This window comes from Pyrgilauda ruficollis, unplaced genomic scaffold, assembly GCF_017590135.1.
Source record: "Pyrgilauda ruficollis isolate IOZ18807 unplaced genomic scaffold, ASM1759013v1 scaffold9, whole genome shotgun sequence".
Lineage (NCBI taxonomy): Eukaryota > Metazoa > Chordata > Aves > Passeriformes > Passeridae > Pyrgilauda > Pyrgilauda ruficollis.
Window position 1 is genome coordinate 3903690 of NW_024531043.1, and position 22120 is coordinate 3925809.

General features: G+C 42.9%; 1 protein-coding gene across 1 annotated transcript; it reads right to left on the reverse strand.

Annotated features, from left to right (window-relative positions):
* Positions 1 to 2804: 2804 nt before the first annotated feature.
* On the reverse strand, positions 2805 to 20666 carry SUDS3 (SDS3 homolog, SIN3A corepressor complex component). The gene is made up of 12 exons (XM_041488742.1): positions 20426 to 20666; positions 18905 to 18974; positions 17958 to 18013; positions 17560 to 17631; positions 15195 to 15214; positions 14492 to 14648; positions 12512 to 12607; positions 10774 to 10835; positions 9874 to 9895; positions 9142 to 9247; positions 5158 to 5242; positions 2805 to 3549 (listed from the first exon to the last, which is right to left on the reverse strand). The coding sequence occupies exons 1-12, from the start codon at positions 20583 to 20585 to the stop codon at positions 3451 to 3453; spliced, it is 1005 nt and encodes a 334-aa protein (XP_041344676.1). The 5' UTR covers positions 20586 to 20666; the 3' UTR covers positions 2805 to 3450.
* Between the last annotated feature and the right edge of the window lie 1454 nt (positions 20667 to 22120).

Sequence of the window (22120 nt, forward strand, 5' to 3'; positions counted from 1 at the left end):
AACTGTATGGAATTTGAGGTTTCAGTGATGACAGGTTTCCAATAAATCATAGGAAAACAGAAATGTGCATTCTTTTGTTTTCTAAGTACTTCACTGTGTATTAAGTTCTTAGCTTTAGAATTGGGCAAACTAAAAATAGTAACAGCAAACCTTAGACACCCATTCAGAATTTCTGAATATTTCAGTGTTTGCTTCTGTGGAACAAGAACACAAATGCTGCTTTTCCTTTTTTCTGAAGGAGGAAGAACATCAGTTATCCACAAAGCTATTTCTTGCTCTTTTAGCCTTTATTTTCTTTAAGTTCCCCAGAAATTTACAAAAAACAAGGCAAGCAATTAAGGTTTCTGTCATTAAATCCTTTTGTCTCTTTATAAAATTCCAGGCAGAGCACATAAACTAAAAAAGCCAATTTTGTGTATTAGCATTTGTCCTTGGAAAAAGCCTCTTTGGAAACCTTTCTGTTGGGAATGATGTCAAAAAAACCCTGGAAGTTTGCTCCCTGATCTGGCTTCTTTCCATTGGAACATCTAATGGCTGGGGGGGAATGTCTTTTTTATTTTGCACATATCAACATCACAGTCCATTTCTCAAGGCAATAAAAAAAAAAAGTGCTTAATATGACTCAGCCAACTGCAATTTAACCCTCAATAAAAGTCTATTTTTGGCAGAAGGTTCACCTTTCTTTAAAATTATTGTGATGACGAGTTAAAGCCATTTCCTAAATTTGCTTTGAATGCTGTTCATAATGAGGATTAAATTGTTTCATACCTGCAGCAAAGCTGTTTCTGTTCAGAGGGTTGGGATCCCTGAAGACTGATGATAAGCAGGCAAAGAGCAGACAGAAAAGCCAATTTTCTCCTAGAATTCAAGCAAGACCTTGTCCATCTCCTTAAGTAACTTGTCTCTATTTTTCCAACCCGTGGCAGGAAATCTTCAGTTCTACAGCTGATGTCTCCACTCTTGATCTCCACATGCCTCATCCTCACCACAGAACTACTTGTGCATCCTTTTAGGATTAAAAAAAAATGCACTTGCTTCCCTAAGTGCACAGCAAGGCACTGCACTTTATCACTTCCAGCCTCACAAATGGCTCAGGCCATTACAGAACAGCCTGCCAGGATAAAAAATCCAGGATACAATATTCATGTACTCTGTGAGACACAGCTACTCTTTATGGTGATCGACAGAAGCAAGGCAGACTTTCATTTCATTAAGAAACTGAGGATGAAGCAGCCTATAAACAAAATTCCTTCAGTGCAGAAGTTAAGTTTGCACCATTTACAGCAGTACAACCCCTACTCAGGGCTGCCAAAAGCAGCAATTACCAGTTCAAAGGCTGACCCAGGGGCACTGGGGAAACTGGCAAGGAATTTTGACAGAAGGAAGTTCTACAAACCTCACACCTCCCTTCTGGAGGCATAGGATTGGTGTGGAAGAGTTTGAGATCAAGGTTTGCCAACTTCCATGAGGAATCAGTGCCCTGATTGACCATGGGTTCATGGAGCCCCTCTCCTGTCGCACACACACTGACATCCCAGCCACACTTCTATGAAGCCCCAAAATTTCCCGAGAACAGGGAACATCACAGCAGCAGGTGGCTGCTGGCAAAGCATCTCCCCAACACTGAGCACAAGTCGGCAGCAATCCCCACAAATACACGTATTGATGAAGTGATACAGACAGGAAATAAATCCTGCTACTTCCTTAGCACTTTTTATTATTAGAACGATGTTCATTTAAAGACTCAGTGACAAATCCTGTCTGGTACATCATCAACTTATCAAAAACCTGTGACATGTGCAGAGAATGTTAAGTTATATTAAGTAAGCTGTTAACTTGACAAAATCCAGCCTGCTGCATTTAGCTGCCTAAGCTGCAGCAGAGATGACACATTGTCAAGGGTGGGAAACACCCTCTCCTCCCTAACCAGAGCTCCAGATCCTCAAAACTCAGCAAAAGTCAAGTCAGGTGTCTCAGTCACATCAGGAGCTCAGCCATCACACTCCACTCCAGACCCACGTACAGGCAGCAGTTTTTGGGATGTGACTGCCACCCAACTGCAGGAAAGGAACAGGCACAGCCATTGCAACTCCCTTCCCTGGACTTCATTTATCCACACACCAAAGAAAGGATGGATGGATGCTAACAGGAAGGCAGCTCAAAAGCAAAACCAGAAGATGCCTCAAAGTGAGAGATTGAGAAAGACAGAATTTACAACTTTTTGACTAGTAATCAAAAGGAGCATTAAGTTGTTCTGCACAGAAGGTAGAGATATGACAGCACTGCCAGGGCACCAGGTGGCCCCTGCCAAGGCAGTCACACATGGCATTAGTGCTTCAGTAAATGAGTGGGAATAATAAAGGAATGCCAGAGGCAGATCTCTGAACACCGAGGGAGCACCTTAATGTCATTATTGGGGCATTTTCACTTGTGCTGCAGGGGGGTAAGTGTAGAAACCCAGTGTTACCTCCAGCAATTAAAACAGCCTTCAAGAGGAGCTCTATGCAGAACATCTCAGGGAATGAGGGTTCCAGCTAACAGCATGTCCACTTCCTGCTCTGTACCAGGATCCTTGGGAGGATACTACAGATCTCCTGTCAGCAGGATCCCACCACAACCTGTCATTCTGAGCATAAGTGGGAAAAGTGAAATTGATCGTTTGCCTCTTTACATGTCTGAGTGGTTATAGACACACACAGAGTTCACACAGCCTTGCTATCTGCAAAATCCAGGTAATTATTCCTTTAATTTAGTCATCCACCTATCCCAGCTAATTATATCAGCAAACAGACATACTCTGCTTGTTTATTGAAGGGTTTTTTAATGTGAAGAGAAACAGAAGCTTCTGACTAACCACGCTGACTCTGAGCTACATTAAAATCACCGTATTTCAGCGGTTTCTGAGCTGTTCACACCATCCTAAAAAAGTCTCCAGTCTTTCAACAGTCCATCCAATAAAGCTGATGTTGTGTACCAGGTATTCTGGAGGCATCTCTCAGCTGCAGCTGAAACCTGGCAGGATTCATCGTTTGCCCAAAATCCTGAGCCTTGCAGGAAAACAAGACCAAAAAGCACAAACAACCTCAGGTCTTGACAAGCAAAGCTTCTTCCACTGGTCTGATTCCCAACGGAAACATGATGATGATGTTTTTGACACGAGTCCCATCTGTGCACCACGAAACAACAACAAAAAGGAAGATGATGCCAAGTCTTCTCAAACAGTCACCCGAAATACAAAGAGAGCGTACAGAAGCTTGATGCAAAATCCAGAAATAGTCCAGGGCAGTGCTTGGGCATCACTAAAGGTTTAAGGACTACTGGGGATTATGTGGCCAGCCACAAAGTGTCTTGTCAGAGGTCAGGACTGTTCCCTGCTGCTGGGAGGAGTGAGCAGCCTGTGAGCTCCTGGCAGAGGTTTGGTGATCTGACAGAAACCAGGGCAGAGCAGAGTCAGGTGGCCGAGCGCCGGCGGATCACGAACACGCCCCGCTGCAGCTGCCCCAGGTAGATCCTCATCTTGGTGCTGTCACTGGTTTTCCTCACCCAGATCTGCAGGAGAGAAAGGGCAGAAAGAATAGGGCAGGGAGATGAATTAGTGGAGAAAAAGGGAAAACTTGCAGCAAGCAGCACACAGACAAATTAACTACGCGTCTTAGGGTCGGAGCTGAACACCCCAGGGGGCACAGATCAATGAGGTTAATCCCCTCTCCCTCCCTACGTAAGGCATTTGCAACCCGAGTAGAAAATGAAATAAGGTGTCTTAACTTCACCTCCTTAACTTCTTGCTCAAAACAGTCCTCGAGAAAAATTACTCTTTCAAGCACCATCAGGAAAGCAGGTTCCTCCTGCGACAGCTCACAACAGAGCCGTGGCACTGAGCTTTGCCTAATCAAGACTAAGTCTCTCTAGATCCACAGATCATAAAATTATCTATCCTGGGATTTGCCCAGACAAGTAACTATTAGTCAAATGAAAAGCTTATTCTGATTCTGTTGCATGAAGCATTTCCCACAATGTAGCACAGAAATTGTGTCTGGAGATAAAAGGGCCTCTCTTTAAACACCTGCATGGAAGGATTCACACCACGTGCCACAAGACAAATTGCTGCCAACAAGGCAGCCACTCCAGAGAGTTTTTGAAATCACCTTCAAGGTGTTTAGATCTAAAAACCTGTACTTTTAAAATCAAGTCTGAGCAATTTCCTCTGCATTATATCCTTCTAATGCATTTCAACATATTTAGATAAATACACTGAGTAAGAATTATCCACTCCTTAGTACTGCAATATTTTAGGAGGGAAGTCCAACATTTCCTAATCAAAGGATAATAAAGTTATGTTGGCCTGTGATTTACCCTAAACTTTTTTTTTCTTCATATATTAGTTACAGGCCTGGCAAGTAAATTGATTTAATAAATTGACTTTATTAACAGGACCCCTTAATATAAAATGAATTTAGTATTTGCCTGGATTTCTACTTCAATTATTTCTCCAGAGAAATTAAAATCAACATTCATTGATAGTCACCTCCCAACTGCAACATTTACAAGGATTTGGCACGTTTTGCTTGCCAAAATAACTCAAAAATCCATAAACTTTGAGCAACTGTAGGAAAAAAACATGTACAATTTCATATTCTACCACAGTACGATGGAATGATACATTAATTTTGCTAAATTACAATAATAACTTTTAACAAATTTTAATGCACCCATAAGCACACTACCACTGCTTTTATCTGAACAACAGAGTGCCACAACTGCCACTGCAAGGGAACAGCTGTGACACAAAGAGATCCCACATGCAACTCATTCTGGGGAAAATAAAGTGTTTTCCCTTAGCTGCCACAACAAATTAAAGTTCCTTTATTGGCTGATTAAGAAGAAGTGCACTCAAATCTATTATTGCTTTCCCTGAAGTGTCTGGAATCTGCAAGCAAAGAACAAAGTGCTGCCTTTGCCCAACTGCTGCAGGAGCTTGCAAAACACAGGATCATCTTTCAGAAACAAAGCAAGTCTCTTCCTATCTCAAAAAGAGCTTTCTCAAATCAGTTTTATCTTGGCTTCAGCCTTCTTTACACCTCAGACAGGTATCTATCTTCAGCCCTTACTAAACCCATGTCTCTCCCCCCTCTGCTGACAAATAAAAGCAGCCACAACCTCGTTGGCTCCCACAGAACTGATCACACAGCTGATCTTGGTGTTCTCTTTAGACTCCAGGTAAATAGCTTGGCTCTTGTGGTACCTGCCAAAAGGAAAAAAAGGAAAAAAAAAGGAAATGCATCAATCCATTATTGATAAAGCTGGACAGAGTAAATTTGAAGTCTGCCTTTCTTCCCACACCACTTTCTCCATCTTTGCAAGATAGTGAGTGATCTCACACACACACCCAGCATTAATGATATTTGAAATGCAGGAGGGTCTTAACTCACATTCAACTCTGCACTGAAGGTTACTGAAAACAGATTTCACAACTGCAAGAGGGAGAGGCAGAGCCCCAGCCACAGCCCAGGGGAACAGAGACTGACAACACACCCAGGCTTCAAGGGTTAATCCAAGCAGCCTTTCCCATTTCAGACTCAGGATGGACTTCAGAAGGCAGCTCCTCATTTTGCCTGACAAAACATGACAGAGCAAATCACAGACACTCAAGCTGTTCCCCAATACAGAATTACTAGAGCAATATCACCACCAAAAGTGAATTACCCTCAATCAGTGCAGTCTGTGCATTGTTTAATGAGACCTCCAATTTCTAATGCTGTCCTATTGTGTGAAAATACCCAAAATGGTAACTAATGGGTAACTGACTCTGTAATGAGCTGTAAATATCTGCCATATGCAGTCCATGACTAAACATATCCATTTCATCCTATTTTAGATCATATTTTAAGCTCTATATTGTTCCTAATGTGTTGTGTATAAAACAAAGACTTTGAAATTCCTAACTCTGAATTTGATTCCGTGGACTCTCCTCTTTCACAGCCCACATTTCTCCAAGTGCTGCAGTGTGCCAGCCCCAAACCCCTACTTGCTGTTCATTCTGCCTCATTCTCTTCCACAGGCAGAACTAATTACACTGGAACAGGTGATTTGTAAGTAAATCATCTTAATCAAGCAAGCACCAAAATACTTTACAGCTATAAAAGCATGACTGTATTTCCACCTTTCCCCTAATCATGATTTTATCTGGGCAATCCAAGCTGCAGAATCCCTGCACAGATATTCCCTCAGTAGTTACCCAGTGCAACTCCCTGCAGCCTGAATGCCATTTGCAAAATACATGGATTTATTGAAACTTCACAGTTATTTCTACAACAACCATACTGTATATGTGGAAGTCTTCCAATGGTCTATTCCACAATCTCTTCCTACTGGAAAATTCTGCACTCAGAATTTTCGCAGTGCTTGCCAGTAGCTGGAATGGGTGTCAGCTTTTAGCCTTCCAAACTCATTACCCATGGGGGGGGTGAGGGAATAAAAAATCCCAAAATCCTGCAACCTTTAAAACAATGCTTGGACACAGGTGTCTTTCTCCTTCATTCTGACAGAAACAATGTCAGTGGGTTCCAGGGCAATGCAAAGCAACAATGATCTGAGCCAAAAAAATATCTCAGTTTAGCAAGTCCAGATGTCATTAAATGATACAGAGGAACTCAATAAGCTGCTGCAAACCCCAGGCCTCACTAAGATGAGACAAGAATCTCAGTCCAGCAGTGCCCTACCATGCCATGCTGGGAGTACTTAAGGAAGAGTTCTGATCTTGATACAATCAGCAGGAGTGCAGGAGAAGCCAGTGCAAACAACAGCTCTCAAGTGTTAGCTGTGCCCACACAGACAAGGATGTATTTCCCCCACTTTCAATTTTTGATTACCAGTGAATTCCAAAGCTGATGACACCTGTGTCAGAGGCTTCATTCAGCCCTTGGATTTCACACCATGAACGACTCTCCATCAGCAAATTGATGCTAATTGTGCCCAGAAAAGGCAAAGAGCCAAGTCAGCAGTGTTTCACTGAGGAGCTGTCTCTCACACAGAGACAGGGCAGCTGAAAGCACAGCACCCTGCTGCATCAGTTCCCTGGTCACGTCTCACCCTTTTGCCAGGTTTATATATCCAGAGAGGGATAGGATTGAGGAAATTACCTCAGATGAAAAATGCAATGGCGTTTAAGTTGGCTTTCAAGAAAGAAGAGCCAAACAACTCTCACTGTTGCAGTAGGTAAAACACACCAAGTGAGGCAAGCAGAAATAATTCCATTTCCTGCTATAAAATATTTTACTGAAAGGCCAAGATTTCCAAGTGCAACTCCATCAGAAGATTGAAAGAAATCCCTCTGCATGCAGCAAAGCTAAGAGCAAAAAGATGGTTGCTTTACAGTGAACTGTGGTTCAGGATTTGATGGGGGAGCATCCGAGGATTAAAAAACTGAGTCTAATTCCACATTCACCTGAAACACTCCACTCTGGAGATGTCTGAAATGCCTCTGCAAGACTTCAGGGGGTTCATTACTGGCATTAAACATTCCCTGTTTTCATGCAATTGTCATGCAGGGCTGCATCAGGAAACAGAGAAAGTCATTCCTGGGCTGTCAGGTTTAGGATTTCTGTGCATGCCAGCATTCTTATGCATCTTAGGAAGAATTACCCTCACACTACCAACAGTTATTTCATTACTTTAAAACACCAGCTACTTTGCACAAGTATTATTACTTATTATCAATCAAAAAAATCTAAGCAGGATTATTACAACAAAAAAAATATATAAGATACTGATCTTAAAACAGCATAAGAACAAGGCAGCCAGGAAAGACAACAGCCGGAATTCCTGACAGCAAGACCCCCATGACAAGCGAATTCAGCAAGGTGAAAATATCTATTAAGTGCTTTATGCCAGAGCTAGATACCCTTCAGAGAGAGCTGGTGCTTTGCTGAGGTTCTGGGCTCACTGAAGCTCTTGCAGGTTTAAATTTAATGGGAAGTTTTGAGCTTTACTGACAGATTACTTCAGACGCCTTTTTTTTCTCTTTCTTTTTTTACTCATGAACATTTTTCAAGTATTCCATATGCTTCAAAATTCTGAAGAGTTTATTCATCCAAATATATCCTGGGGATAGTCACTTTACACACACCAAAAAAAAAAAAAAAAGGCAAAAAAAAACCCCCAAAAAACCTTGATGAATCTGTGGAGTAAGTAGCCTGTTCAGTTCCTATCTGCTTTACACTTCATGAATGTTTAAACTGAGGGAGCAGCTTTTATGAGAGCTGTGTACACTGAACTCTCAATTAAACTTCAGGCAGAAAGAAAAACTGACCAACTGGCCAAGGGGGTTGCTGTGCAAAAAAACCAGCTTCACATCTACTTCTGTGACAAAATTACAGCCTCATCACTTGTTTTGAGCCACCAGAACACTGAAGTAGGCTACAAATAAGCAGATGACTTTTTGAAAGCAAATTGTTTTCTGCTCAAGTTTCAGACTGCCCCCTTGATTATCCAAGTTTGCAAGTCTCATGGATTAAGTTTAAGATCTAAGTTTCCTCTGCAGAATTCAATATTTTCCTTGTGTTTTGTGAGGATTGTACAGCTGTATGGCCATAAAACTCAGCAGAGATAAATCCAATCAGCAATTCTGAAGTTGCCTCTCCCAGGTGGGTTTGATCTTTAAAGGTTATTTGGATTTATTAGAAGCATCTTTCATCCTGAGCAGCTGCTGGATGACATTTCTTCTGCCACCTTGTGGAATGCTGGGCACAAATCTGAACCTCAGAAATGGGAGGGCTGCTGACAGCAGATCATGGAGTGTCTGTGTCCAAACTGGGCAGCTTCAGTCACATCCCACTGTGGCTGCTGCTGCCTCTCCTACCTCTTATTAGGTTTGGCTTCCTAAGAGCCACAGTGGGCCATGGAAAAGATTCAAGTCTCCTTTTATTGGAGCCACCAGTTATCTCTGAAAGCCTGCAGGGTGTGAACATTCCATCATCCCCTCTGCTTTACTGCACCCGTGATGAGCTTGTGGAGGGAGCAGCAAACCTCTGCCCTAAAGCATTTTATCCACCAGTTCTTTGCTCAAAACCATTTCTCTCTGCAGCCTCTGCCTCATCACTACACAACACAGACTGATGGAAACAAAAACTCCCCAGGCCTCACCATCTCTTGTCATAGTAGAGTTTGCCATCTTCTATCCGAGCTTCAAATCGCTGGGCTGGAGACTCTGCTGGTGTAGCTGGGAGGTGCTCGGGAGAGGAGGGGGAGGCTGGGGACAGCAGAGACACTCTGGTTAAAGACCAGCACATCTGACTGCAAAGCTGCAGTTAATAAGGTTGTGTGTGCAGAAATAGCAAGCAGAGAAAGCTGCAAACTCAAATATCCATCAGGAAAATATTATATATTGTGATGAGCGACTTGACCTCTGCCTTGAATTAAAATATGCACTGAAATACAGCATTTATGTGAAATAAACATTCATGGGTAAGTGATGGACGATATGTCCTTGATTTTGTTTTAGTTATAACCCACAGTTAATTAGTTAAATGCGATTAAAATTACTGAGGCAAGTTAGTCCCACTCTGTCTGAAATGAAGTGTATAAGTACATCTAGAGAGCTGAAGGCATAAAACCATAAGTGGTCAACCCTTCAATGGAGCTGATAAGCAGAAAAGGTGCCCAGATCACCTGAATATAATGGAAAATCTCTTTTCCCAGCTGGACTGTCCCATGCCCAAATGTTTCAGCCACCAAGGATGCTCATGCCCCCCTTCCCATCCCTGACAAACACCAACACCACAGAAAGAACAGCAATTGCACAGCCAGACATCTGCAGTACCATTCCCTGATCAGAACAGCACCCCATGAACAAGTTCCACTGCATCTGTAACTCACCTGGTCTCTTGGGTGATTTAAGCTACATGGGAAGAGAACAAAGCAGTGTTAGAGATCTGACAGGAGCCACAGAAGCTGCACTGATAACTTCAGAAATCTTACTTTCCACACTCGGAGTATTTCTAATTTAAATGCTCTGTTAAGTGGCATAACACATAACCAGTGTGCTCTAAACAGCCAAAGATGCAGATAATCAGTAAAATGATCCAAAAGGCCAAAAAAAGCTGAACTTGAGAGCATTCAGACAACCCACTCCAATGAGTCAAACCCATCTAACACACCATTTTTTAATGTGATACATTTCCCAGGGTACACAAAATACAAGAGCTAAATCATTAGAGAAACCTCAAAACCTGGCACAAAACCAGCGTTCCACTACCATCCTCAAAATGCCTTAATGAGCAGCTTGTATTCTAAGAAATTAGATAAGCCTTCAAGTGTTCAGCAAGAAAACAATATGTTAATCAAAACCAGAAAAGCTACAAACATGTACACTGCCCCCTATCCAGCTTGCTGAAATCTTGTGACAGCAGGGAGAAAATAAATAAAAATCCTACCCCAGAGTAAGGCTTAAACCAAAGGCAGCCTGTGATCTCCCAGAAAACACACTGACATCTGTTCAGCCATGAGGAAGAAACTCCTTAACATAGCTCATCCCTTGGTTCACACAAAAGGTAACATTTTTAGATGACAGTCATTCAAATTCAGTTAATTAAACTTGAATGAAAAAGAGTAGATACCATCTTGCAAAAGCTTTTCTTGTGCTGCTTCAGAAAGCCTATGGGGATGAAATAGTCCCACATCTCAAAAATGAACATTAAAGAGAGCTCTGTTCTCTTCAGGAGAAAGCATTTACCTTCTCTTGAAAATGAAGAAATACAGTCAAACAACAATCCCTACCTTATTCAGCGTTCTTAGGTCCTCCATTATTTGCTCATCAGTCAACAAATAATTTAGCTGAGGTATCCAGAATTAAGGTTTCCATAAGCTCTTGACAAGCAAGGCTAAAAATTAAAGGTCAATGACATTTCACTTGAGTAAACGTAAGCCAAAAGGTTTCCAGGATTTTAATAAATGTCTTACTTGAGCTGGTTTTTTTGTCAGAGGAATTAATACAAGTCCATCCCCACCATCTCAGCAGCAGAGTGCAAAATCATTTTAACTTATTCAGACACAACCATCAATGAAAAACCTTTAGTGCACTGACATTTACTTCATGGAGCATCAAGCACCAGCATTTTCAGTGTTTTTCATCTTGTATTTCTGTGGAGAAGAATCTGTGAGCTGAAACAACAGACTCAATTCAGGTTTTCTACAATGAAGCTAAATCCCACCTAAACCTAGTTAAATAAAACTTTGTGTGCTTGGGGATAAATAAGAGCCTACAATGCACCTGAAAAAACCCCAAAACCATTGAAAATATAAATTAGTGTATTACAGTCTTATTAGAGCTCTGCTGTACTTTTGTTTCTTCATAACAAGTGTTTAGCCAAAAGTATTCAAAGTATTACACTAAAGTTAACAGTTCCTGGGCTACATTTCAAGGATTTTGGTTTTGATGGACTTTAATCCTCCCCCAGTGAGCAAAGGCAGAGATTTTCACTGTGTGGTTGCTGTATCATGCTCAATTAGCAGGTCATGTTCACTATGAAACTCATTTATTTTGGATGAGATAGGGGCACTAATAAATGACTTGGGTTTTTTTTCCTGGAAGAGTGAACAGAATCTCCAACCAGAAAGAGGTTAATTGAAACTGGAGATGCTCATGACCATCCTGCATGAACTCCAAAAGTTCAAGGTTTGATATTGCCTTCAGAAAATGAGAGTCACTCAGATAAGTTTTTTTTAATCTAAGACATACAGGTTTAGAATCTAATAAGAAGTCCCTGCAAAGCAAATATCCTTGCCTTCCTCTCCAGGTGAATTTAATACACAAATAGAAAAAGTGCCTATCATCACAGAGGAGCTAAAAACATTTTCAGAAGCCAAGGAATATTTTAATTTTGAGACATGCAGCAAAGCAGATCCTAAGGATTACACAGACATGTTTTTCTGTCTCTTGTGATACATGAAAACAAGATGAATCTCCATCTTTTCTTATTCAAAGAACAAATCTAGCATCCTTGCTTTTGCTATGCATCTCTGGATTAGAGATCTGAAGCTTTTACCAGAAATGGAAAAATTATTTTGATATGACAAATATGATCTTTCTGGTAAATGCTTTGTCACGTCTTGAAATGAGAAAAGCTCTGGTTCATGCAAAAAGCCATTTACTATCTATGGAATCAATTATCTCAGCATATATATATATATCTAATATTCTTTTGAAGTTTTTCTTTCGTGAAATACATTGCCTGCAGCATTCAAACTATTCTCACTGACAAAAAAAAAGGTATCTCATGATACTGTAAGGATTAAGTTAGGATACCAAGGGATCTCCAAACACTGGTTTCTATACATGTATTGAATTGTACAACTGCTGGCATTGCTTTAGCACACATTATACATGACAATTGTGCTTCAGTATTTCCCAGGTTGAAATCTGATCCTGGCATTTCCTTTTCCTTGCTGTACAAAACAACCAAGGTGTGAGTAGCACAGGGGCTGCAAACCCAGCAGTGACTCCAGGAAAGGATATCAGGGGCAGGTTTTCTCCTCTTGTCTGGGATAGGAACTGGATCATTTGGTCGCCGTCTCAGTTTCCTCGTCATAATGGGCTTCACTTCCATTGAATCTGCAGAGAAATGAAGTTGCAGAGCTGATAAGGCCAGAGAGAAAGGAGTAAGCAGCAGCAGCTTTCTATACAAGGCACAGGGAAAATAATCTTTCCTCTTTCATTCAGCAAATTGGATTTTTTTTTTTTTATGTGTGTGTGTGCTGGCTTCCAGCATGGAAGTGCTGACAGTGAATCCAAGTTCTCTCCCATCAGGTCACTGTTCAGTGCCAGGGCTGCAATGCCATGGTTACAGCTGCTCCAGGTACAGATAAGCAGCACAATGATGCTACAAGGATTCAAGGTAAATTCCTTTCATGCTCACCCTATCTGCTTGGGAACAGATTTAAAAGGCCAAACTCACGGAGTTCTTTGCCAGCCCAAGTCAGATCATTAATAGCATGTAAAACATCAGCTACAAATCAATTGCTCTCACATCTTCAAGGCAGAAAAACAGCTTTGTCAAAAGATTAGAGAAAAATTCTGCATTGAAGACTGATACAAGTCCGCTGGAGTGATTTCAAACAAACAGTATTTAAATTCAGATTACCTAAGAATGATTAATGAAATGAGTCTAATTAATAACACAGAGCAGCAGTTGACAGGAAGTAAACTGCAGCATGTGCACTGGGGAAAAAGAAGAAAGTCTGTTAAAAACTTAAATACCAGTCTCATCACCAAATAATTATCTGAACTTCAGTTTGTCCAAATGCCTACAGATAACCTTTACTGAACAACTCCACTAAACTCTCACAACTCATTCCTTAATTCATCAAGATATGTTGAATTGGCAGCCAAGAGGCCACACCATAGATGCCAAACATCATCCCACCTCCCTTTCTCTGTGCTGAGATTTATTGGCTCATCTCCAAGCACCCCTGGATCACCCCCTGGGAAACACTTTCATCTGGGAAGCCCCTTTGGCTCCCACTAGACACAAAAATCTTGAGCAGTTCTGCATGTGCAAAATACAGCAAATTCCTTCTCTCCTCATCTCAAGGGTGAACAAGGATGACCATGAGACCAGATTTCATAAATAAATAAAAGAAGTTACCAGGGAAACAGCATAGCTCAAGATGCTTTCCAGTCCACATCAGCTCTAAGCGTTTATATTAAGCCAAGAGCACCATTTAATACACCAAAACAGGGTTTAATTCTCACTTCTGAGTATTAACTACATTATTAGTTAATATAAAACCTGTAGATACTATGCAAGAAATATATGAAGGGTGTAACTCATGGACAGGCCTCAGCAACAAAAGCACACTATCAGTCCATGGAGTGAGGGAGCTGCTCTCAAAGAACATCAAACCAGACTTTTGGTTCAGTACCACAGGAACAGAATTCTACAGGAATAATCAACCCCTGACTTAGCTCCCCTGTGTCCACTACCACAGAGCACTGCAAGGCACCAGGGGTACCAACTGTCTCAAAAAATCTGTCCATTTAATCTTCTAGAGCCTGGACACTGATGTAACCCACAAATCTTTGTTTTCTGGCTTTAAGCAGCAGATTTCAACTTTTATTGTTTGGCTTTCAACTACTTGACCACCCACTCCTGCAGCAAGGAAAGGACACAGCTTTACAAGCTGGCATCACTGGTAGGTCAATACTGTGACATATCTCAATAGTTTTATTGCTACATCAGGGAACCAAAGCAGCCTCTCTCCCTGCATATAGGCAAGCCCACCATCCCCTCTGCTGCTCCACTGGCACTGCTTGATTCACCTGTTAACAAGTCACAAAATTTTGAGCTGCTTTCTCCATTAAAAGGCCATCAATTCATGCTCTGCCCCTGTTGGCATTTCCCACCAGCTGCGTAAACCAGCACTGACATCTTTACAGCTCTTTTCCTAAGCAGGAGCAGAATGGATAACACAAATGACAGGTGCTTATCTTCTTTACCTCCTGTTAATTCCATGGTTAGCTTTTCATTCTCAATCATCTTCTTCTTCTCTTCCAACTCTGCTATCAGATTTTCCTTAAGCTCAATTTTCTTATCTTCAAACTCCTTTGCTGCTGCTTTCTTTTCCTTCACATAATTTTTCTCCACCTGATCTGTCTAATGCAAGCCCAAGGAGCAAGAAGGTTAATTAAGGACTCAAGTTAATGATATCACAACAGCTTTTCAAATTCTTTATTGATCAGCTTTTCAGTTCACAACTGGCCCAAGTTCTAAAGACTATCAATATTCGCAATCTATAGAAAAACATCAAAATATCACTTAGTGCTATTTTATTGTCAAATGAATGATTTATAAAAAGACATTTTAATGTTGCATAACCAATCAAGTCCCTAGCAGAGAGCTCTGCTGATTTACAAACAGCACTTATCACCTTAAACACCCCTTTTCTGACCAGCCCAATGCACAGCCAGATACAAGAGCCCAACAGCAAATATTTAATCTATTTTAACAACAAAGTGCAGAAGTCACTTGAGGTAATACCAGCAGTAAGCTCTACTACATCTCAAGTGCAACAAGCCAGCTAGAGGAAGAAAATTTCTCTAAGCCTTCTGGGAAAACAAGTCCAAATACTGGCTGATGAAACAAGGTTTATGCCTCTTCCATCTAATTAATGCATATTTTTGATAAATTAAGAGTACTTACTTCCAGCTGCAGGAACAGCTCTGAAACACAAGAAAGACTTAATGAATTACCTTCAAAGCTGCACAAAATTACTTCCTTAACATTTTATGCCATTGAATATTGCAGCCAAGACAGGCAGTGAAGCAAATAATTCGTGTACTTATCCAATTCTGCTCTGACTTCACAGCTTTATGCTGAAAATGAAGTGACTATGAAAAAGTTGCACAAAAATACACTGTTACTAGAGGTTTCTTACAGATTATCACCTCTGATAAAAGGTAAATCACCTCTGATTATCACCTCTGAAAAGCTTCCACTATTCCACATTACTCAATTCAGGCTGTAGTAGCAACACTGTACTACTCCAATACTTAAAAAAATTAAAAACCAGTAATAGACATACACCAAATATAAGAATGTTGCAATAAAAAACAAACTTCCTATTTGCAAAGCATGAAAGCAGCATTATGTAGATAATCAAACGCAGGTAAATGGAAACTGTTGGTTTAATAAACCTCAGCATAGCAAGAACAAACAGATCTTTATTCCTGTAGTACAAGGCAGCTGGATGTTTTAATCATAAAATTCCAAGTGATCACCACCTGCCCTCCTGTGGAAGAACTGTGCTGCTGCAGCACTGCCCGTGGCCAGCCAGAAATACCAGTTTGCACTGGGGTTTAATTTTATCAAAACAACCCAGGCTTGTCAGGATGCAGCTCTAGTGCATTTGAAAGGTCTTTCTGGAGGTCTTTCCCAACCTAAATCCCTAGTGAAATTCATCTCAGGAGACAGGCTCCTGTTAACAAGAAGTTGTTCAAACCACTTCAGTTCCTCAAGCAAATCCTTTACCTTTCCCAGGCACTTTCAGAAATACAGAACTGCTTGTTTTTGCTAAAAGAGGAGCAGCTGTATTTCCTATATCCACATAATGCCTTCTATAAAATGCCCTGCTTCAATGTCCCAGGGAAGAACAACTGGAAAGGGAAGAATAAAGAGAGAGGGCAAGCAGCTGGATTTGATTCCCAAGCCATTCCTCTGCAGCAACATAATAAAACCACCCAGAAGGACAAGCACTAGGCACTTAAAAAATTAACTTTGCTCCTTGAAACAGAGCAGTACCCAAAGTCCAGGCAGCCCATTCCATGCCACAGCCATGCAGAACAACAGTTCCAGCAGCAAATGCTCTGTGTTCATAGTTCACAAACAGATCCTGGGGAAAGCATGTGCTCCTAACTTCCCACTCCTGCAAACTGAAGGAGACAGGGCACCCAAAGGCTTCAGCAAGGGCCACCAAACAACAAACCAAAGTGGGACACTGTGCGTTAGTATGGCTGTGTTCAAGGGTCTCAGGACCCTTCAGGGGAAGAGATGAGAATCTTGACTCCATGTTTCAGAAGGCTGATTTATTATATTATGATATCATATTAAAATGCTACACTAAAACTATACTAAAAAGAATAGAGAGAAAGGATCCATCAGAGAGCTAGAAAGAAAAGGAACGAATAACAAAATCTTGTGACTGCTCACAGCCTCGACACAGGTGGCTGTCATTGGTCATCAAGGGAGAACAATTTCACATGCTGGGTAAGCAATTCTCCAAATCACATTCCAAAGCAGCAAAACATGGAGAAGCTGAAGCTTCCCAGCTTCTCAGGAGAAAAGATCCTGGCAAAAGGATTTTTCATAAAATATGTCTGTGACAGGTTAGATAAAAATGGAATCATCATTTTACTTGTGCTGCTTTGTGGCCGCATTTCTCTTCACAGAGAAAAGCAAGGCACAACTTCCCAAGGATATTTTCTGGGAATTGCAGTGAGGAACCTCAGAGAAAGAAGAAACAATTCTTATCTCATTTGCTGTGCCTGTGTTTGTGCAAAACTAGAATGCAACATGGAGATTGTTTACCCAGAGTGATGGTGTTTGTTTCCTTGGCCTAGCAGGGCCAAGCGTGGGTGTGTGTCAGGACTGTCGGTGACAGTCACGAGATCCTGGGCAGTGGGGTGCTTGGCAGATTCAGTTTAGATGTAATGTAATATAATATAGAATAATATAGTATAATAAAGTAATTAATTAGCTTTCTGATATCCATGGAGTCAGATGCATCATTCTCTCCCCTTCGTTGGGGTTGCCTTGACTCCTACACTGCTTCACATAAATGAAGGCTCAAACTGCTTATCAGTCAGCAAACAACGCTGGAAGAAAATAATCAAGGTAGATCCTGTCCTGTTTGGTGGACTCTGAGAAAACCCTACAATGTACCCAAAGATCCCTTTGCTCCAGCAAGTTCCTTTTCTTTGAAGGACAGAATTAACTCTTTTTTACTTCAGTGTTATACAAAACACACATTTAAGTTATTTGCAGTGTCTTAGAGAGAAATTCCACTTACCTGCATTTCGTATCCTTTCTTTGTACTGCTGGTCCAACTTCTTCATCCTTTTCTGATATTCCTGAAGAGTACCTAGTGGAAATAAATTGTAGATTCCCACTGCATTTTTTTTCCCCCAAGTACTAAATATTCTCAAGGAGTCAGCACCACTCAAAATACATTCCCTGCTTTTGTAAAAAGTGCATTACTCCTTTTACAAGTGCTTTAGCAGAGAGGCTAACTACAAGTAGAGTTAAGATGGAGAAAAGATGGGAAGCAGCTGACATTTTTAACTCAGCAGCACAGCTGAGAGCCAGCATGCAGTGAAAGATGCTGCTCCCATCTTTCAGAGCCTCCATCCTTCTATGACATTTGAAAAGTGCTGAAAATAAAAACCAAAGCTACTCTTCTAAGCTTACCTTCCTGCAGCTGCTGTAACTGCCTCTTCAGAGATGCCAGTTTGTCCTGATACATCCTGCAAACACAGCAGGAAACTTTAAACACCAAGCACACATTGTTTATTCCACCATCTCTTGAAGTTACATGTTTACACAATCAAAAACTTTTCAGAACTTCAGGAAACAAATTAACTACAAACTAAAATAATTTTATTCCAATTAAAGGTTCTCATTCTATCTTAAAAATGGGCTGAAAATTTAGGATAAAATAGGATTTTTTTTGTTGTTGAAACCTAAAATGACATTTAGATCTACAAGCATCAGAAACTTTACAGCAGAATCACTCTTGCACTATGTGAAGTTTTGTTAGCTATGTATTAGTTCCCCACATTATTTTAAAAAAACACTGACGTCTATTCCTGGTGCTACTGTAAACCTGCATTTCTTTTACCACACATCTGTGGTTTAAGACTGGCCAAGTCTTCCTGACCAGTATAAAAACAGGTCTCTGCCAGTAAGCAAGAGCTCAAAATACTGCAAATGCTCCTACACACCATGGGCAGATTATTTCAAGTCTCCCAGAAGTCCATTTCTGGTTCAGGACTAGAATTCAATTGTTTAAGGCATTTGGATAGGCATCTTACTTTTCCTTATCTAAAGCACAGCCTTTATTTTATTTGAAGGATCTGTCTGCAGCAGGATCCATTTACAGATGATCCCAGAACTCATAATTATTTCTTTGCCCAAAACAGCAGCAGCCCTTAATTTCTTGAATTTATATAGAACAGAGAAAGTAACTGGGGAGAGCAGAAATACAAGTTATGGACTCATGAGCTGTTCCACTGGGGTAAGCACTTAAAACTCCCAATCTTGGCCCAAAACTTTAACAAGTTTTAGGCAATAAACACCCGTAGACCCACAAGAAAATAGAATGTCACCTTACTTGTATTTGGAATTGATTTACTTACTGTTCTTTCATTTCTACAAAGTCCTCCTCCTCGTGTTTTGCCAGGTCTGTTTCACTGGCATCCTCAGTGTCTAAACAAGGCAAAAACCAACTTGTTAAAATGTAAAAAGTATTTAAAAAAAAAAACCAAGCTCAGTAGTAAATTATTTAAAAACAAGGAAACAGGCAAACAAAAAAGAAATCCCCAAACCTCAGGCAACTTAGCATCAAAGACAACCTGAGAGATGAATTCAGGAGGGAAATGGAATATCTTGTGTTCCTGCAACTGTGAGTTTTGCATGAACAACTTCAACCTCAGCCTGGGAATTTCTTCTCATTTAAGATGAGGGGCTCTACATTAATACTCACACACAGGTGAGACACAAACAGCCTAAAGACTCTGAAAGCCATTTCACAAACCTGTTGCTGGAGTTCCACCCACTCGGTGCTGCTCGGGTTGACCACAAAGGTCTCACCAAAGAGAGCAGTTACTGGCTGGGACCTGAGCTTCTCACCTGTACCTCACTTAGTACTGCAACACTCAAATACCAGCACTGCCATAAAAGACAGCTGCATTTCATAAACAGACAGTATAAACTGTAAATAAAGTCAATCACTGTGGGGTTGCCAGTTTGCTGCTAAGTCTTTTCAGGCTTCTATTTGTAACATGTGGGTAGCCAAGAATCCATTACCTTGCCAAAGAGGGGCAAGTGCCTCCAGACTTTACAGAGTACAGCTGAGAAACCTAAACCACAGCTAATTCCCTACACATAGCAGGAGGGCCCAGCCCCTTAAATCAAACCTTTCTCAGATTATTACTAAACTACAGACAGTTTAAACTTAATATAAAATTTAAGCACCAAAGATAAACCAAGTAGTTTTTTAACTGAAATAAATGTACTTCAGTGTCTGAGCCACCACAAAGGACTACCATACTCTGTTGGGAGAGCCCCCACTGACCCTGTCTCCCTCTGCACCTTTAACATCATCCCATCTTTAACCAGAGGGGATGGGGGGCTCTGCTGCCAGTGACAGGCACAGCCCAAAAGTCCTTCTACATCCCCCTTATCTGTCGTTTTATGCCCTCTGCACTCTTGGCTACCCAGGCTTTTTACTTAATTTCCTCTTCTCCCCCGCTCCTTGTACTGTCACATTCTCCTGCACTGCTACACTTCTGTCCACACCTCCTCCTCCGTCAGCTGCGTCCTTCCCCCCTCACACCGCGGAAACAGAACAATACACTGGATTTCTCCGCTGTTCTCGCTCAGCTGTCCCGCTCAGTCCCCTGCTCCGCGCTCCCCCGTGTCCCGCTGTGCCCTGCTCACCCGGGACGCCGCAGCTCCGCCTCTCCAGCTGGTTTACTTTCCCGCGGGAGCCGCTGCAACCCGTCAGGTCCTTGTTTCCCTCGGGTGTTCTCGCCGCCCAAACCCTTGAAGCCCCCAGCCCTTCCCCAAACACTGTGCGGAGCGCTGCCCTCCACCCTCCACCCCCAGGAGGGCCCCCAGTCCGTCCCCGGGCACCAACCCGCCCGCTCCCCACACACCCTCGTCGGAGTCGCGGGCCCGGGCGCTCCGCTCGCCGTCCTCCTCCTCGGCGCTCTCCAGCTCCTCCTCCTCGTAGTAGTCGGGCGCGGGGGCCATGGCGGGCGCGGGCGGCCCCGGCGGGGCTGCGGGCGGCGCGGACACGAGCCCAGCAGCGCTCATGGCCGCGGGCGGGACGGGACGGAGCGGCCGCCGCTCGGCAACCGCGGCGGGAACCGCGGCCGCGCTTCCGCTTCCGGGCGGCGCCGGGGCCGCCGCGCCCCCGCCCGGCCAACGCGGGCCCTGCGGGTCCGAGGGTTACGGGTTCGAGTCCCGACCCCTCCCAGTGCGTGGCACGGGGTTGGACTGTGCTGGCGGTGGAGTTTAACTCTTCAGCGCGTTGTGGCCGCCTGGGCTCGTGTTCGTGGACCAGGCTCTGCTCAGAGCTGCCAAGAAATAGGACGAGAGCAACGGGCAGAAACATGCACAAGAAGTTCCACCAAGAGATGAGGAAGAGCTTCTTCACTGTGCAGTGACCGAGCAGCGGAACACAGACCAAAGAGGCTGTGGAGTCTCCCTCTCTGGGGATATTCCAGAACCGTCTGGACACAATCCTGTGCCTCGTGCTGGAGGATGACCCTGCTGGAGCAGATGATCCCACTGTGATCCCTTCCAACCTGGCCCATTCTGTGATACAGACACGGAGCAGGACCTTGCCTCAGTGGGGATGGACTCATTAGGATACTCGTACTCTTATGAACTTTATTATATTTTAATAGAGAAATTACTTCCCAGCAGAGGCCCAGCACAGAGAGCACTGTGATCTCACCCAGGTGAATCAGGTGCCTCGTGCCAGTGAACAGCAGCATTTGTAGAACACGTGCCTCCCATCTGCCAGGAACTGGTCATTCTCCTGACTAGGCACTGCTACAAAATTAAAGATCAAGACACATATCCTGTGGTGAGAGTCCTGTGCAGGATCCCACTCCCATCTGAAAATGCCTCACAGTGGTATTTTAGACTAAATATCTCATGTATCTTATTTCTGCAGCTCTAATTCGCCTGGGAACGACTAATTAATCTCATCACCTCCAGCACAGCCACACTAATCGCTCACCTTCAGCTGGGAGGTGCATTCCTCACATGCACAGCTTATTGACTCACTGAGGCACTACAAACACCTCACCGAGGGGAAGGAAATGGGTTTGATGTGAAGCACTGAGCTCTGAAACCTGCAGCGCCTCTCCAAACCCGCCGAGCCGGGTGCTCAGCGCCCAGAGCAGCACCGGGTCGGTCACACCGTGTTCTGAAAGGGGCAGCAATAACGCAGCGCAGCCGCTCGGCTCCCCTGCCGATCACCCTAAAGGTCTGTTTGCCCAGACTGACAATTTTTAACTCGGAACACCCATGCCAAGTATGCTCCATGCCTCTTTCCTTAAGTCAATATTGCCTCTAACAGGGGACGAGGCTGAGGCACGGCCAAAAGTCGGCACCGCCCCTCAAGCAGCTCCCAGAACTTAGGGAGCGTTTTTGTCTCAGGGCAGAGACACCACCAGAACTGCTCGGCACCCCTCCTTCCCCAAGGAATGCTGTGGGTTATCAGCACGTTGGAAACCCCTCCTTTTGCCTCCTCCCCACTCAGGCAGCGCGGCTGGCACGGCTGCCCGCGCCCCGGGGTGAACAGGAAAGGGCGTGGTGGCGGCTGCCACATCGCATGA

Excerpts from the sequence above, each read along its gene's own strand:
- SUDS3 (XM_041488742.1), bottom strand. The coding sequence starts at position 20,585 with ATGAGCGCTGCTGGGCTCGTGTCCGCGCCGCCCGCAGCCCCGCCGGGG. Across the intron at positions 12,608-14,491 it reads AACCATGGAATTAACAGGAG|ATTCAATGGAAGTGAAGCCC; the intron begins GTAAAGAAGATA and ends ATTTCTCTGCAG. Across the intron at positions 9,896-10,773 it reads ACCTAAGAACGCTGAATAAG|CTTAAATCACCCAAGAGACC; the intron begins GTAGGGATTGTT and ends CTTCCCATGTAG.